This window comes from Pollicipes pollicipes, unplaced genomic scaffold (assembly GCF_011947565.3).
Source record: "Pollicipes pollicipes isolate AB1234 unplaced genomic scaffold, Ppol_2.1 Scaffold_7262;HRSCAF=8765_pilon_pilon_pilon, whole genome shotgun sequence".
NCBI lineage: Eukaryota > Metazoa > Arthropoda > Thecostraca > Pollicipedomorpha > Pollicipedidae > Pollicipes > Pollicipes pollicipes.
In genome coordinates, this window is record NW_023597055.1 from 1,893,349 (window position 1) to 1,911,036 (window position 17,688).

General features: G+C 58.0%; 1 protein-coding gene across 1 annotated transcript; it reads left to right on the forward strand.

Annotated features, from left to right (window-relative positions):
* The first annotated feature begins 664 nt into the window (after positions 1-664).
* LOC119114043 (uncharacterized) lies at positions 665-3,038 on the forward strand. The gene is made up of 2 exons (XM_037238272.1): positions 665-793; positions 2,065-3,038. The coding sequence occupies exons 1-2, from the start codon at positions 665-667 to the stop codon at positions 2,263-2,265; spliced, it is 330 nt and encodes a 109-aa protein (XP_037094167.1). The 3' UTR covers positions 2,266-3,038.
* Positions 3,039-17,688: the final 14,650 nt, after the last annotated feature.

Below are 17,688 nucleotides of genomic sequence, written 5' to 3' on the forward strand. Positions count from 1 at the left end.
CGTCGCCCTTCCGCCGGAAGTCGCCCGCTGGCCGGGGCGGACCAGCTGACCGGCTGACGTGGGGGTGCGCCGGGTCGGACGGCGCTCCTGACATGCTGCTGACCCCAGGTCTATTAGGCTTGACCTAAGGTCTAGAAGACCATGTAAGGTCTAGTAGACGACGTAAGGTTTAGTACACTTGACCTAAGGTCTAGTAGACGTGGTGTAAGGTCTGGTAGCCTTGACTGAAGGTACAGCAGACTGCACTTTTTCGCGACCCGGGCTTTCGGAGGCAGACGAGATGCTTATAGCCTGCTCACACGACGTTACCACCTTACGATGGCTTGCGATGAAAGGTCTCCATCCCACTTCTTGACATACGACACGCCTCTTTCTCATCCCATTCCCTTTCCATGCGTGTTTGGTAAACCATCTCTTGATTACAGCTGCTAAGTAGGTCACTTTGAGTCATTCACCTTATGAGACTGCGGTTTTGAATTTATAGGACCACTCAACCGAAAAAAAACACCACCCTCCGCGGACTTCAGTCGGCAGCGCGGGTGACATTTCGTCCACCGCTCTGACGCCGTACGCTGCTCGCTCCTGATAGGCGGAGCCGGTCGGCGCCGCTCGCCCGGTTCGGTACAAAAGCGCGGGCGGCGGCGGCAGCTGGGCCAGCTTCACTATGCCGACCGCGCGCGTGACGCTCTGCCTTCTGGTGGCGGCGGCGGCCCTCGGCCCGGCCGAGCCGCTGCCTGACATCAGGAGCATCGTGGCGCGCGTGGTGGACGACGCCCGGCAGCAACTCGTCAGCGTGAGTGGCGCGGCTCCGCTGGCTCACCATCCGGCCGTCTTACCGTCCCCCTGCCTCACCATCCAGCCGTCTTACTGTCCCCCGCCTCACCGTCCGGCCGTCTTACCATCCCGCTGTCTTGCCGTTTCGTCGTCTTACCGTCCCGCTGCCTCACCGTCCCGCTGCCTCACCGTTCCGCTGCCTCACCGTCCCGCTGCCTCACCGTCCGGCTGCCTCGCCATCCGACTGTCTCACCGTCCCGCTGTCTTACCGTCCCGCTATTTTGCCGTCTCGCTGCCTCATCGTCCGGCTGCCTCACCATCCGTCTGCCTCACCGTCCGGCCGCCTCACCCTCCGACTGTCTCACCGTCCGGATGTTTTACCGTCCCGCTGTCTTACCGTCTCGCTGCCTCACCATCCGACTGTCTCACCGTCCGGCCGTCTAACCGTCCCCTGCCTCACCATCCGGCTGTCTCACCGTTCCGCTGTCTTACCGTCCTGCTGTCTTACCGTCCACCTGACTCACTATCCGGCTGTCTTACCGTCCGCTGCCTCACCATCCGGCTGTCTTACCGTCCCGCTGTCTTGCCGTCCCGCTGTCTTGCCGTTTAGTCGTCTTACCGTCCCACTGCCTCACCGTCCGGTCGTCTTACTGTCCCGTTTTCTCACTGTCCGGCTGTCTCATCGTCTGCCTGTCTCACCGCCCGCCTGTCTCGCCGTCCCGTTGCCTTACCACCCTGCTGCCACCATCCGACTGTTTCACCGTCCCGCTGTCTTACCGTCCCGCTGTTTTGCCGTCTCGCTGTCTTACTGTCTCGCTGCCTCACCGTCCGGCTGTTCACCATCCGGCTACCTCACCGTCCGGCTGTCTCTTGGTTACTTTGCGGGCTCACTTCCCCACAGCATTCGCGCATGTTCTGAGTGGCCTCGTGCGGGTTTCCTGTGTCGCGACGGTCTCGCTTCTCAGTTTGTGAGCGGTCTGTCTCACTGCGGTGCTTCTGTCTCCCAACAGTGTCTCACAGTGTCACTGCGGCTTCTCTATCTCACTGCGTTCTCGGTGCGTCTCAGAGGCTTGAGGTTCTCGGTGCGTCTCAGTCTCATCGGCCCCGTTGTTCTCCACCGCCTCAGATGTGCTGGCATTTAGACGTGCTATTCAGCGACAGCGTATCGGACGATCGCGGATGCCGCCGCGATCCCGCACCTCCTCACCACTTCATCCTGCCATCCTTCATCCTCCTCACCACTCCATCCCTACCTGCCGTCGCCGACTGACGCTGCCTCCCTTGCCACAGGCTATCGGCTTCTGCTCGGCCTCAGCCGCCAAGCAGGCGGCGCCGTTCCAGTGCGTGGCGGCCCCCATACCGTGCCCGGACGACGAAGATCCCATCACCATCGGCAAGGAGACCTTCTGCCAGGCCGCGTGCCCGGCCGGCCTCGACACGCTCGACCAGGCCGACATGTTCGTGTGCGTCATGGTGCGAAAGACGGCCTGAGGCTCTGATGACGTCACACTGCCGGCGGACGGAGGGCTGCGCCGTGCGGGACTGGCGATAACGTCGCGCGAGGCTGGTGACGTTACTGCGGACTGGCGCGCTTTCGAACTGGTGACGTCATGCTGGACTGGTGACGTCATGCCGGGCTGGCGGCGATGTCATAATGACCTGTTGATGGCGTCACACCGGACAGGTGGCTACAGCATATCGAACCAATATGCCGTGATATCATATAGTTCACATCGAATTATACATGCCATGATGATATCATATTTATTGTTAGACTGGCGATGGCGTACCAATGCACTGGTGACGTCAAACCTGACCAATTTGTACGCTGCACAACACTAGCGTGTTATGACGTCATCGACACCGCTGAACAGCATGCCGTGACGAATGACACTTCCTCGAAGCTGCGCCATGCTGATCGTCTGAACTTTGCCAGCCGAGAAAGCTTTACTTCGCCGACATGTCTTTCGGTCATCCACTGACGTCACAAGAGCAAGCGCTATTTCTGCGTTGGCCGCGGTTCGGTCCCTGGTTGGACGCAGAAGCCTCGGCGGCTGGCCCGCACCGCGTCGCAGAGCGCGGATCCGTCCCGGTGTGGGCCGCAGCTCCAGAGCCCCGTCGCCGGCCGGTGGCGGTGCGCATGTCGGCCTGTACGGACTGCGTTACACACACATGAGCACGCCATAGCTGTCTTGTCTGTGCGTTTGACGGTGGGCTGAGAGTGTTACCAGGATGAGCGCGACGCAAGTAAATGCAATGGCTTGGCTGCTGTTTTTCTGGAGGTTGGGGCTTGATGAGGGTTGATTCAGGGCGTAACGGTGGACCGGCGGCTCGCAGAGTTTACTGTGACTGACCGCGCCTGGGCCGCGCTCCCCATCACCAAATGCCATCCACAGTTGTAACCTATGATGTCATAGGTAAGTGCGTCACGACGGTTCTCACGGTTTGGAGGATAGTCTCTTGTGTATGACGTAGCCCCTTGCGACGTCATAGATAGCGACTCAGACAGGTGCTTTATCAATGGGGAACGTGGCCCAGGCGAGGCGTTCTCCTTAAGTCGCGGGGCAATCTCGTCAATCAGGTGTGACGAACCGCTCTCCCCTACTCCGGCCCCAGCCGCTGAGCGGGGGGGGGGGGGGGCTCCGCCCGTCACGCGCGCTGTGGTGTGACGCCAGCTGTCACCGACGAACGTAGCAAATGTGCGGGGTGGACACGATCAGTTCTATTCAACAGTCACAATCGGTCAGCAGCACGTGCGCCCAGCGGCCCCCGCTGCTGCGGCCCGCAGCATTGCACAATGTCCGACGTCACCGCCAGAGCCACGGTTGGCATGACAGTACGGTCCAGTAACACCATTCATATGCAGCACAACGCTGAAGTTCAGCTTCACTCCGTTCCTCGACGCACGCACACCGCTAATGGGTAGTTCCTTTGCGGCGGGGGTTATGTCGCAAAGCCCAAAGCGGATGTTCGTCGGCCAGGTGCACCGTACCCCAGACGCTTACGAAGCCGCCGCTAGATGGCAGTATTGTACACTGAGATCCCAGCAACGAGGTCGAGGCCTCCGTCGGGGATTTCCGCCGAGTCTCTGGCGGTCGCCGCCAGCTGGCGCTCCGCGCTGGACCGACGGTCGTCGGTGGTTTGTCGGAGCCGGCCAATATTCCAGTCGGAAGGTCAGCGACGAACAGCAGCCGACGTTCTCCGGCCGGCCGACAACGGTTTGACAAGCCTGCCGGTAGATGGCAGTCGGGCCGCCGCGCAGGACGCACACCCGACCCCTGACCGCGGACCGTATAGACCCATGCCAGGCCTCGGCCATCCCGGTCCGAACTGTCACTGCGTGAGTCATCACGCGTTCCAGCCCACGTTTCTCCCGGCCGGCGAGCCATTCCTCAGTCACGAGTCCACTCGACTCGCCTGAGTCCGAGCCAGGGTCAGCTTAGTATCGGCTCAGCGTGATCAAAACACCTGGTTGGCGGCCTTCACTGCATCACCAGGGCGGTGCTCGCCACTCAAGAGCAAGGCAGCGTTCGCTACCGCATCTGAACGGAGAAGTGTCTTCTGCAGCAGAAGTACGAAGTTCACCTCGGCCACACAGTACTCCCCACAACATTGGCCAGACCATGACGCCCGCCACTGCGGCAGACATCGGCGGTACCACTACAAAAGGCAATCATCAACCGCGCAGCACCGGCTACCGCACCGGTTGGGCTACAGCACCGGCTACAGCATCAGCTACAGCACGGGCTACAGCATCAGCTACAGCACGGGGTACAGCACCGGCAACAGCACCGGCTGCAGCACTGACTGCGGCAACCGGCTGCAGCACCGGCAGCAGCAGAGACTGCAGCACCAGCTACAGCACTGGCTACAGCACCGGCTACAGCACCGTGCTCAGCTCCTCCTCGTGGAAGTAGCGGCCGCTGAAACTGTCGATGTCCTTGTCGATGTAGTCGCTGTGTTCGTTGAAGCTGCTGTCCAGCTGCAGTTTGCTGCGCGGTCCGCCGTAGACTGGCGGCGGCGGCGGCGGTAGGCCGGCGCTGCTGCCGCCCGAGTGGCCGCTCTGGCCGTCCGTCGTCGTGTCGGTGAAGTCGGACGTGCGCTCGCGCTCGACGCGCGCGCTCCGCACGTGCTTCAGCTTCTCCAGCGGCCAGTCCTTGTAGGTGGGACGCGGACCGCGGTGCGGGTGCGCTTCGCCGCCGGGCGCCGGCAGCGAGCGCGGCGGTCGCGGCCAGCTGGCCGCCGCCAGGCTGTGCGCGCTGGAGGCGGGGCGCAGGCTGGCCGCCGGCCGCGACCACCCCTCGTCCACGAACAGGTCGCCGTGGCCGCCGTTCAGCTGGTGCACGAACACGGGCTTGCCGGCGCACTCCTCAGGCAGCAGGTGGAGGCCGGTGGGCACGCTGCAGTTGTGCGCGCGGCCTGCGGCCTGACGCGCCAGGCGCGCGCCGCGCGGTCGCCGCCGGCCGCCCGGCGCCGCCACCTCTCGCTTGCGGTACTTAGTGCCGCCGCGCGGCGGCGCCGGGCGGTTGCGCTTCTCGCCGGCCCCGATAGGTGGCAGGCTCTGCGCGCCGTCCAGGTGGTCCTCCTCCTCGATGATGGCCTGGCTGATGCTGAAGTGGGAGCCGGTGACGAGGCTGCTCTCTGGGCGGGACAGGCGGCCGGCTGCCGAACGGGGACGACTCGACGGCGCATGCGCAGTCGGCACGGCCAGGTACTCGATGTGCGGAGCCGAGCCAAATTCCTGCAAAGAACAGGAGATAATGCTGTTTGTTCCGTTTGTTACGCCGCAAGCATACCCACTCGGGAGAAAACGACAATCCAGATAATTACCTACAGCTCTAAAAATTATTTATTCATATCAGATACCAACTTGCTGTGATAGGACGTGCCGATAGGCACGTAGCCTAGATTTTGCTCAGTGTGGGAGTGCAATTGTCAAATTTTCTCCAAAATCGTATGAGTGTAATCCGAAATCTCGTGAAAGATCTACCAGCATCTAGTGAAGGCTTTTTGCTCAGGGATGGGAGATGGCCCACTTGGCCCTTCCCATGATGACCACCCTTCTCAACGACGACAGCGTCAAAGGTGCATTGCGTAGTCGCCATCCGTTTCTATTTGCAATCACTGGCACCTGCATGTTTAACGCCGGCTTCTGATGCGCTCGATTGGCCAGTGTAATACTCTATCGTCGTGACTTCTTAGCCATACAAGTCAATCCTCGTCGAAGTTCAAATAAATATTCACCATCGTTGAGATGAGAAGGAACGCACAGTGCACTCGCCGTGAATATGGGAAACCCAGTGGCGTAGGTCCTTGAGCCATCACGTTCACTTCACACCCCACCGACCCCCCCCCCCCCCCCCCACCGTCATCCTGCGACCGGACGAGGTCGGCGCCGCGGCCTACCTTGGAGATCTTCTGTCGTTTGTAGCGCTTGAGCAGCCGCTCCGCCCAACCCAGCAGTCGCTGCCAGTCGGCCGGCAACCGTGCAGATCTGCTCCTCCTTCCTGTTCAGCAGCGTCAGGATCCGCGACAGGTCACGCAGGATCGAGCTGCCGGTCAGCCGTGAGGTCACGCAGGATCGAGCGGCCGGTCAGCCGTGAGGTCACACCTCAGGTGGAGGTCATGCCTCAGGTGGCTGTCACGCCTCCGGCGGAGGTCACGTGTCAAGTGGTGATCACGCGTCAGGTGGAGGTCACGTCTCAGGTGGAGGTCACGTCTCAGGTGGAGGTCATGCGTCAGGTGGAGGTCACGCCTCAGGTGGAGGTCACGCCTCAGGTGGAGGTCACGCCTCAGGTGGAGGTCATGCGTCAGGTGGAGGTCACGCCTCAGGTGGAGGTCATGCATCTGGTGGAGGTCACGTCTCAGGCGGAGGTCACGCCTCAGGTGGAGGTCACGCATCTGGTGGAGGTCAGGCGTCAGGTGGAGGTCATGCGTCAGGTGGAGGTCACGCCTCAGGTGGAGGTCACGCCTCAGGTGGAGGTCACGCGTCAGGTGGAGGTCACGGGTCAGGTGGAGGTCACGCGTCAGGTGGAGGTCACGCCTCAGGTGGAGGTCACGCCTCAGGTGGAGGTCACGCGTCAGGTGGAGGTCACGCGTCAGGTGGAGGTCACGCCTCAGGTGGAGGTCACGCCTCAGGTGGAGGTCACGCGTCTGGTGGAGGTCACGCATCCGGTGGAGGTCACGCGTCAGGTGGAGGTCACGCCTCAGGTGGAGGTCACGTGTCAGGTGGAGGTCACGCGTCGGGTGGCAGTCAACAACGCCTTCAGTAGCTGAGGCTATATGACGTTGCATGCCGCCTCACCCTGGCGGGAAGCGCGGGCACCGCGGAAATTCGAACTCCATATCCCTGGTTTCCCAGACGCGCAACTTAAAATCCACTGCGGGCAATCTCAGCAGGCCGACGTCAGGCAACGATGGCAACCGCGCAGTTGGCAGACCAGAGCTACTGTCGTCATTTATCAAGTGATCAGTCAAGAGGATGTGTAAGGTCAGAGCTCATAGAGCTAGCCAAATAATACGTTAGTCAAACAGCCCCGACCCCCCTACAGAACCGAGAACGCTCCCTTATGACCATTCGTGTGTGCTTCCCATTGCGCCGCAGGTAAGATCGGCATGCAGATGCTGCTCGTTGTCCTGACTGTTATCATAATTGGTGTCGTCATGGGGTCATGGGGATTTTTTGTATCCATCGTACAACACCCACTTGCTTTAGTAAAGCGACAGTATTTCAGATTAGTTAGTAGTATTTTTACATTAGTACATTAGTATTTCAGTTACTTCAGATTTTGTTTTTGCTCATCTAAAACGTGTTACTAATGTGGGACTGTGAAGGAAACAGGTTTTGTTTATACCAACGCCTCTCTCACCGGTATGCTCTGTTCTTTGTGTCTACAGTGGAGTCCCGTCGTTTTCCGCTCTTGCTGTCGAACTTCTTCCGGGTGTCATTCAGCATTTCCAGAAAGTTCTGAGTTTCGGGACGCAGGGCTTGAAGTCGCGTCAAAAACTGAATCCGCTCCAGGTCGTTGGCCGTGCCAGCGTCTGAAGAAGGACGAAAACCTGGCTTAAGTCGCGATGGCACAAGCAATAAGACTATTCATGAGCGTAGGGTGCGTAGCGGCAGATGTTGGAGCACCTCCGTTCGATTGTCTCGCAGTCCATGTCAAAAGCCTCTTAGCCATTTCTGGTTAAACGTCCTACAAGCGCGTTGAGACCCGTCGTGGCTCCAACCAACAAGATATGTAGGCACCATTTTTAATCCAGCGGAGTAGCCCTTCCTGCTCGCCAACGAAAACAGGCCAGAAGCGCTCAAGCGAGCATTCAACACTTTTCTTACAACCCTAGCGTCGTCACGCGCCGCACAGATCTTCCCCGCACCAGATCGGGCCCCAGGCCAAGAAGGGAGCAGCAAGGACCACGGCCGGCCATCGGTCGGCCGCCGGTGCTGCCACTTACCGACGCCTCGCGCCTCCAGCCGATCGTTGAGCGGGTCCATCTTGCGACGCACGCGCAGGAAGAGGAAGGCGCCGACGACGAGGCCGATGCAGATGGCAGCACCGACCAGCGCTGCCACCAGCACGGCCAGCTCGCCGCCGGTCATGTCCGCCGTGTCCAGAAACCGAGGCGCTGCCGAAGAAAGAGGAATATGCATATAGTCATACATACAAACAGTAATAGTGTATACATTGAATGATATCATAGTAGTATAGTCACATCGTAGCTTCTTGTTACCGCAAATTAGCGTTATTATGTGACAATAACAATCATAGCGACGAGGATAATGACGGCCGCGATGAATGACGCCAGAGCAGTTAGCGAGAACAGGAGGCTCGCGTCTGTGCTTAACCCTACCGCAGCGGACCGTGGGTCACCGATGCAAAATAGGTCCTCAAACGCCTGCAATGTGGCAAGCCCGTGGCACCACATATCGTGAGGCAGGAGACTCTCGGATCGGCAGACAAAAATACCCCTCCGAGATTACTTCGCCCGCGTTTTAATTTGTTGTCAATGGTAACATGGAGAGCTGGCGTGAGTAGCATATTCGAAATAAAACTCATTAAGAAATATCATGCTTAGCGCTTAAAAGTCTAACATAACGACAAAACGACAAAATAACGACATAATTACGGCAACATAACGACAAAATTCAGGGCGCATGCTTGAATGCTGGTTGTCATTAGCTCCGGAAACGTCATTTAAAGCCATGTGGTACTATGAAGAATCATGCAGACGATGTCATCTTCAATTTCCAGTCGTTGAGAGTGAGCAAAAGCATAATTTCGCAAAATAGGGGCTGGCAACTGAAAAATGACGACGCCTTCGCCAAAATTGCGCTCCAAATGGGTTTCACCACACATTTGCACACGTTCTTCTCAAAGTTGGGGCTGAAGCAAAGGTAAGGGGCTTCAGCCCCCCCCCCCCTCCCCCCGCCCCCAACTGAACAAGAAACTACATCTCCGAGCATGAGGTCGCTCACTGAACCGGATTTTAATTGGCTTTTGTTGAAATGTGGAATGTAATTAAAGACTCAATGTCCTGGCAGTTTTGGCATCGAAGTTAACATGCTTTCTTTTTGCGCACACGAAGTAAGCGAGTATGCCTCGGCAAGAAATTAACAGCCAATAGCAATGCCATGAGAAAGAATCCGCCGCCAACCAACTACCGGAGAACATACCGTCCGAATTCCGCGCCTTCTCACAAAAAAACAATATAGTAAAGCGAGCGGCGATGGGTCGGGAGAGGCCGACCTGCCGCGTCCCAGAGCCGCGGCGTCTCCCCGGCCGTGAGGCGTTCCCACGGTGGCGAGCGCTCGCGGCCGGCCGGGCCGCGGCTCCGGAAGTCGCGGAATGCGTCCGTGTGTCGGCCCTGAGGTCGGCTCCGCCTCCGGCTCCGGCCCGCCGACCGCGGCGTCGGGACCCGTCTGGTCTGAGGGCGCTCCCTCCACCGACGTGGAGGTGGGCGTCTCTATTCTTGCTTGGTGTCTTCTCTTCTTCGCATGTCTCTCTTTGGCGACCAAGGCCACGCCGCCACCCCCTCGTCCCGTCCAGCGTGTGGCCAAATCCGACCAAAAAAGTCGCAGAAGTCCAAAACCGCTAACGCTAAAAGCCTTACGTTTTTTCGAAACTATTATCATCGATCTCCACGGCAAAAGCGATCAGGAAGCAGCAATCTCCGACCTTGGCTGCACCTCCGAGCTGACACCGCGAGCCGGAGGCCGCGCCTGAGCCTGACGCGGCCGTGCCGGCTGTGGCTGGCTCGCCCCTGACATCGGCGGTCACCTCTGAACTCGATTCCGGCAGTCCCGGCGGCGGCGGAATGCGACGCCGGCCCAAACCCCGCCCGGTATGCGCCCCACCGCCTCTGGACCGCAACAGGAGATCTTAATGTCGGTTTTGAGGGTTTTTACATTGTGCTTGCTCGTCAGCTGCGCCTGACGGGTGAGCCTCAGATCGGCGCTGCAGCGGCCACAAAGAGCCGAACCATTTGAACCCAGTGTGCGCCACCAAACGAGTTCCCGGAGAGAAAAACCGCCGCGATAGCGCGACGACCTGTTGTCACTCAATCACGTGCAAAATTTTGAGCACCTTTCCCGGTTTACCAGCGGTGTTCACAATTGCGTATTGTGTTCGCGCAAAGCAAACGACGGTGGCGAGTTCGGGCCGCGCAGTGGTTAGCGGGTTTAGCTTCGCGATTGTGCTCGATAAACTGCTTCCGCCTTGGCTGACAAGCCATCTCCGCTCGCTTCAGACTACCGCAAGGGTATGCCGGCCACGGCGAGGAGAGAAAATGTGGGTTGCTGTGGACTGGGTTTACATCGTGCAGCGTTTCAAAAAGTAGCACTTAACAGATGGAATGGCCCGTTGGAATTGCAAAGCAGTCAGCTGATGCATGCGCCGAGAACATGACGGTAGAGTAACTACGTACAATACCCACATTACCAAATGTTGCAGTTTATGTGACAATGAAGCTACAGTGACAGACAATGATACAAAGGCAACAAGACTTTGATATCGCACAGAATGGATACACCCTAGAGCGCCGTCTCACTAAGATGAGAACCATAATAAGGTGAGATGAGAGCCTCTCGCTTAGATCAGAGACATAACGATTTATCTGAACCAACTCAGCCCAGGTCCAACCACAAATGAAGCCCAGCTAGCGCGGCGGATTTGGCGGCAGGCACGATCTCCATGTCCAGATGCTTGGAGGCCGCGTTGGATTGATTGGCACATGTCAAATGTTGCCGAACCGCCACATGGGCAGCCGCGTCCGAGTTGAGCTCGCGCTGTATAGGGAACCGCAGACCCGACCCGACTGCTTCTAAAATGGGTATATGATGAATAGCTCGGCAATTCTTGATAAATTTACGACGTTTTAATGTCGCAATGAATCATCCTCAAGTCCATATTTTGGACGAACAAACTGGGAAGATTAAGAGTCCGCGTAGCATGAAACCGCTGGAGCATTGTCCCAAATTTGTCATGCTCCGCAAATGGGATTGCTCTGTCGGAAGAAAACGCAACGCGCATCTTTTCGTCATTGAGGAAGTAGTAAACGCAAATGCAGATGCGTATTCAGCAATGAGCAAGTACAGATGCGGCAGCACATGTCTAAGCCAATTCAAACTGCAGTAAAATCGCTGTAAACAACAATTTTACGACGCACCACACCGCCCTTGACCAGCAACTCATCGGCTTCCCGGAAAACTCCCACCATGACGTCACTGGTAAAAATGCTCATAACCAGACTTGTTTGTGAGCGAGCGGCCGGCGCGCTGTCGGCGATAAGCGCTGGCCGGACGCTGGGACCAGCGGCAGGGCACGTGCCGGCTGATCAGGCAGCTGTCCGACCAGGACGTGAGGCTGGTCACGCCTGCTGCCCAGCTGGTCGGCTGCCTGATATTCACCCGCTGCCCAGCGGACAGGCTGCCCGATAGCCACCCGCTGCCCAGCGGACAGGCTGCCCGATAGCCACCCGCTGCCCAGCGGACTGATATCCACTAACCACACTGGCCACTGTCCAACACCCGCTGCTCCTGCCACTCAATCATTTCTGCCCTCTGATCGCTCGCTGTTCACCGCCCGACCGCCCACTGACACTACTGCCCAATGTGCACTACCCGGACGTTTTGCAGCAGTTGCTGCCCGCTGGTCTTCCCGCTCCCCACTGCCCGCCACCGGACTGCCCTTGACGAGGCGCAGTCCAACCGCAAAAGTCGAAAACTCTCTCTCACCGGAATCGTCCCACCTCCACCCTTGATCGCGCCGCCGACACAATGGCGTGGGAAGCTGAAGCGATGACAACTGCAATGTCTCCTAGTCTTCACGGCGTGGCGCCGGCCAACACCGCGTGGTCCAGTGTAGCAAGCTAACAGTGAACCGGTTACAGGCCACGGATGGGACGCAGTTCAGTCATGATCATCATGACAGTGCGCGGTGCGTTATCATTGCAGCGTCCGGTGCGTTTATCATTGCAGCGCCGGTGCGTTATCAGCGCAGCGCGCGGTGTATCATCATGACAGTGCGCGGTGCATCTTCGTTACAGCCGGCAGTGTATCATCATGACAGCGCGCGGTGCATTAGCATGACCCGGCACGCCATGGGTGCCACGACTGTTTGCTAACAAACCACGGACAAATATGCTCAACCCATCAGAACAGACGGATCGTGGTGAGGGTTTTGCTGCCCTGAAAAATCCCGGATGAAACACGACCGCACGATTCTGCAGTTTTTCGACGCATTTCATTGAAACATTTCGTCAGTGCACGTGCGCACAGTGTCACAAGGACTAGCAGAAGAATGTCTTCGAGCCTACAAGCACCCGCCTACGTCTGGTGGCGCCTACGACTGCTACCTACTATCTACTACAACCTGCAGGCACACCGCCTACCTAACACCTGCTTATCACTTACCTACTCCCCACCTGCCTACTAACTACTACCTACCTACCTACTACCTGCCTACTACCTACCTGCTACCTACCTACCACCTACCTACTACCTACCTACCACCTTCCTATAACCTACCTACTGCTTACCTACTACCTACCTACTACCTACCTTCTACCTAAAACTGTCCACGCCCGCAATACTCGCACAGCGCCGCGGTGCCCACCTCTGCAGAGGAGGCCGTGGTAGCCGTCCACGTCGCTGTGTACCAGACGGTAGTTGCCCGGGCAGCCGGTGACGCACTGGCGCGTGCCGAGGACAATGGCACGCGCGCAGCTCGTGCACTGGTTGTCGTCGCCGCAGCGGAGGCAGTCCGGCTGACCGCAGCCGGTCACCGTGTCTGTGGGGAGAGGGGCGGCGGTCAGGTGGTGAGGTGAACACTGGGGGCGTGTGCGGGGGGCGACAGCAAGACAATGATGCTGGTGACGTTTTGAGGCGACGGCAAGACACGGATACCGCTGACGTTTTGGGGCGACGGCAAGACACGGATACCGCTGACGTTTTGGGGCGACGGCAAGACACGGATACTGCTGACGTTTTGGGGCGACGGCAAGACACGGATACCGCTGACGTTTTGGGGCGACGGCAAGGCACGGATGCCGCCGACGCTTTGGGGCGACAGCAGGGCACGCATATCGCCGACATTCTGGAGCGACAGCTACACAACGGATACCGTCGACATTCTGGGGCGACGGCTAGACACGGATACCGCCGACATTCTGCAGCTAAGGCTGGACACGGATATTGCTGACGTTTTGGTGTAGAGGGGTAGGGGACGGGAACGGACACGGAGGCGACCTACGACTGCGGCGACAACAGTTCAGAGCCAGTTATGGAGGTCCCCTGACGTTGCCGCCAGCTACCGGCGCGGTTCCTCAGGTTCAGCTTAGGGGACGGACACCGCCGATCGGGGGGAAGAGAGGCACGTCCTCAGCGACGAGCCCGATCGGCTGGGGTAGATGGTGGCAAAGAAACCTGGGGTTAAACGCTGCGACTGATGCAATGTTATCCGGGTGCTTCCTACTTGCATGTTAGAACATAGGTTTGCATGCCAAAACAACGGCAACTAGAAATACATTTCAGCGCGGTAAGTGATTAAGACAGACGTAAAATGTTGCGCGGAGCTCTGAGTGCAACTCTGTGCACAGCATCGCAGAAAATTAGCATCAACAGCGATGCATAAAAATAGCCCGCGAACAAACCCAACTTGCATTCCAAAATAGTTGACGAAGTTGACAAAGTAGTAGTAGTAGTAGAAGTAGCAGATGCCGTTGACGAAGTGGCAGCCGCTGGCCAAAATGACAGCTCGTTGGACCGAAAGTACTCTCACGAAGGGTGCACAAAGCTTGTAACGTCTCCCGGCAGCGGCCTTCTGTTCATACCGCGGGCTTAAGCCATCTCGTAATGCAACTCACTACCCGCGTAAGACTTCACAAGTCTCCGTCTGCACGATCCACGCTTTTTGTCGTCGCATCTCCCGCCGCGAGGATTGAGATATAATTGCTGCTGGCTGAATCATGAGCCCGGACGTAATGGTCCCGGATAGCCCTCCGCACAAAAAGCCCCATATCCCCTAGCCCCCATCACAAATCGCCGTTCTGATACGGTCAGTAAAAACCCGAGACGGATCCGCGCAGCGGAGGTGTCGTTGGCTGGGGGGGGGGGGGAGGGCGGGATGGGGCGCGGGAGGGAGAGGTAGCGGCGGGTGAAAGTGTCGGTCCGGCCGGTCCGGCCTGGCAAGGTCAGGGTCAGGGTCATCCGCCGAGTGTCCGCACCGCTGGCGGGACCGGGGGACGTCTGACCCGCCTCCGAGTCACGCCCGGCTTGTTAACGAGTCTAGGCGTTCAACACTGCTCGGTCAGCCGTGGCGAGCCGTCTTCGGAGGCGAACAGCGACTACGACAAACGGCGGAGCCGCTCCTCGAACGTGTGAAAGCCAATGGGTGACGGCCGCTGGACTTGTCAGCTCGCGAAAGTCGCTTTCTGACCAGCTAGCTACTCCTCATTTTCCCCCACGCGATTGTCTGTCGCTGTGAACCAAAGAGCTGACAAGAGCCCTCAGATCGAGACTGATATAGCTGCCAGTCGAGCGTAACACGAGGTTCGGTCGCACGATTCGGTGCTCAATCGCCCTGGAGCTCAGACTTATGAGGGTCACGCCTCGCACGACGCCGTCCAGCCCACATCTACGCCAGTTAATCTCTAGGTCGATGAGGTAGTGAGTCGAACCACGAGGGGATTTCATTTCATTTTTCATTTCATTTTTCGTTTTAAATCGCCACGATTTCAATTCATTTCAAGTTTCGACGGAAACCGGAACGGCCCATAGTATGAACATGCTCCCCCGTATACTGCCCCATGTAGCTGCGGTGTTGGTTCGAGGTTTGGAACTGGCCTTAGTCATCCCGCTCAGTGTTTCACTCTGAACCAAAAGCATGAGCATCGGCGGAGTGCTACACTCAGTTCAAAGTGGCCATGGGGTTCGTCGTTTCACCTCAGAAAACTTCGGCTGAATATTATAATTTGTAAATTTAGCTGACCTGATGGTGCTGCGGATACTGCCATGGTTGTGGTGATCATGTAATAGGAAAGTGGCTTCCTCCGGCCTAATCTGAGACGCTTTAAGGACGAGCCGGCTTGCAATACTAAGTAGCGCAAAGGAAAGTGGCAGGGACAGGCCAACACAGCGAACGCCAGGCTGTACGAGGCTAAGAAAGGTCATTAACATTGCTCCGATGACCACGCATTGAACTACATAGTTATAGGCGCTGGTACTTGTTGCGCAAGTGGGTACTTATAGCACTTGTGGCAGTTAGCACTGATAGAAATGATACCAACCCTTTGTAATGCATATGCAAGTACTCGTGGGGATGCCACTAGTGTGTCGTACTTGCCACAACGGTCGTCAAAGGCGGCATGGACAAGAAAGATGACGGAAATTTATAGCACACTGTACCGAACTCTACAATGGTACTGGATGCACTCCTGTAGCGAGCGCAGCGCGGCGCGGAAGTCCTTGTGATCTGGTGCTCTTTGCATGACCTGCAAGCATTGAAAAGCCTAGACGATAGGAGAGCTGCATGTGAAACGACCTGAAGGCGTTAGCTGTGTGCGGTATCGTCAGAAATCCTTCACGCCGCAAACATCCTGTTACAACGATCGTAAACACGAAGGTAAATTTAACCATAACGGCACGTGTTTCCCAGTTTTTCATCGGCACCACTTTCGTGCACATTCTTCATTATTTAGCATAATTGCAGGATTGCTCATCGAAGAATGTAACTGTTGTTGTCATCAAGCGCCACCACTCCCTGGTGGAACATTCATTCGCCTGCCGCAAGCAAGGTCAATCAATTGGTCATTCCACGTCCGCACACCAGGCCGCCTACATTCTTTATGCAAACAGCGCTGCTCAAATTAACTTAGCCAGCGCTGATCGATGCCGTGGATTCCATGGCCCATTACAAGTCGCACTGTTAAGGCCTGACTCATGGAGGTACGAGGTGTGCTAGCCTTGAGTCCGTGGTCTATTGCGCGCCAGCATTAAGAACGTCGTTGGGGGCAGTTCCAGCATACGGACTCAGAACGGGGCAGTTGACCTGGGCAATATGCATGGAGTCGCTGCGGGCTTCCAGAACGCGCCCGTCATATCTTTGCCCGCGGCGGTTTCACTGCGCAGCGTGTGAGACGCAATCGGGCAGAAGACAACACACCTGCACAGCTGGATGAGTGGTAAGTCACGCCGCGGACCTCCGCAGCAGCGTTGTTGCGTGGTGACAATGGGACCCTAACGACCCGGTGATAACCCGGGATTGTCTGCAGATGCCCAGGCATTACCCAGGCAGGTGAGAACCCAACACAGTCGGAGCCACGCCTCTAAAGCCTCGCCGGTATCGGCGCCACCCCGAGTTCGCCGGAATCGATCCAGTCCGAGTTCTTCAGACCCCCGCTGTCTCCTCCCCTGCTCCTCCCCCCCCCCTCCCATCCGCTCCGCTGTCTTCTTGCATTGCCGGTCGCTCGGCCGCCCCTCTGCCTTCTCATTACCGCGCCGTGGACGCGCCGCCCTCTCCACCGGGGCGTCTGCTGGCGTGCTCGACTTAATGGGCCCATTCTGTACCGGGCCACCCAGCGTCAGGACATGCCAAGTCGGTCTTACCACCCCCCTGAGATCCCCAGCAAGACCGCACTTTGAAGACGATTACGCGCAGCTTACATTGCGCGACATAGGACCTTAGAAGTCGTAGGAGAACAAACCTACGCAAGGCCGTAGTACAACGGATTATGCGGATAACCGGCTAAGGCCGGCGAGACGGGCCGTTTGAACAGCTGTCACAGCAGCTGAAGCCGGACGGGACGTCAGCCAATGGGGTGACCTCAGCGGCAGGGGTGCGGTAGTGAGGGCGTGCCAGCTGTCCGCCGGGACCGCTGGCTGGCCTGCCCGACGCCGGAGTGTGCGGTGGTGGAGTCCGCCCCGGGTCAGGTCAGGTCAGGCCCAGGTCAAGAGCCAGAGTCAGGTCAGGAGCCCGGGTCAGGTGAGGCCAGGTTAGGAGCGCGGTTTTGGTGAGGTCAGGTCAGGAGCAAGGATCGGGTAACGTCAGGTCGAGAGCCCGGACCAGGCAAGTCAGTTGAGGAGCTCAGATCAGCTCAGGTCAGGAGCCAGGGTCAAGTGAGGTTAGACGAACGATGCCGCGAACAAACCGGGGCGGGGGCGTTCACCAATCGCTAGACCACGTGCGGTTTCACGAACGGCACGGAAAGCACGGACGGATCGTATAAGGACACGTGCTCACTACTACTGGAGGAAGAACTGGTTCTTGCAAACCTACACAGGAAAGGCGGATCTATTTTCAGAGCTATTTCGATTGGTCCCGATCGGATACATGCGGCATACCACAGGATCTCGGGGGTGGGTCCAGGATCTGATAGGAAAACGGTGACGGATTTGGACCCGGGATTCCCGACCCAGGA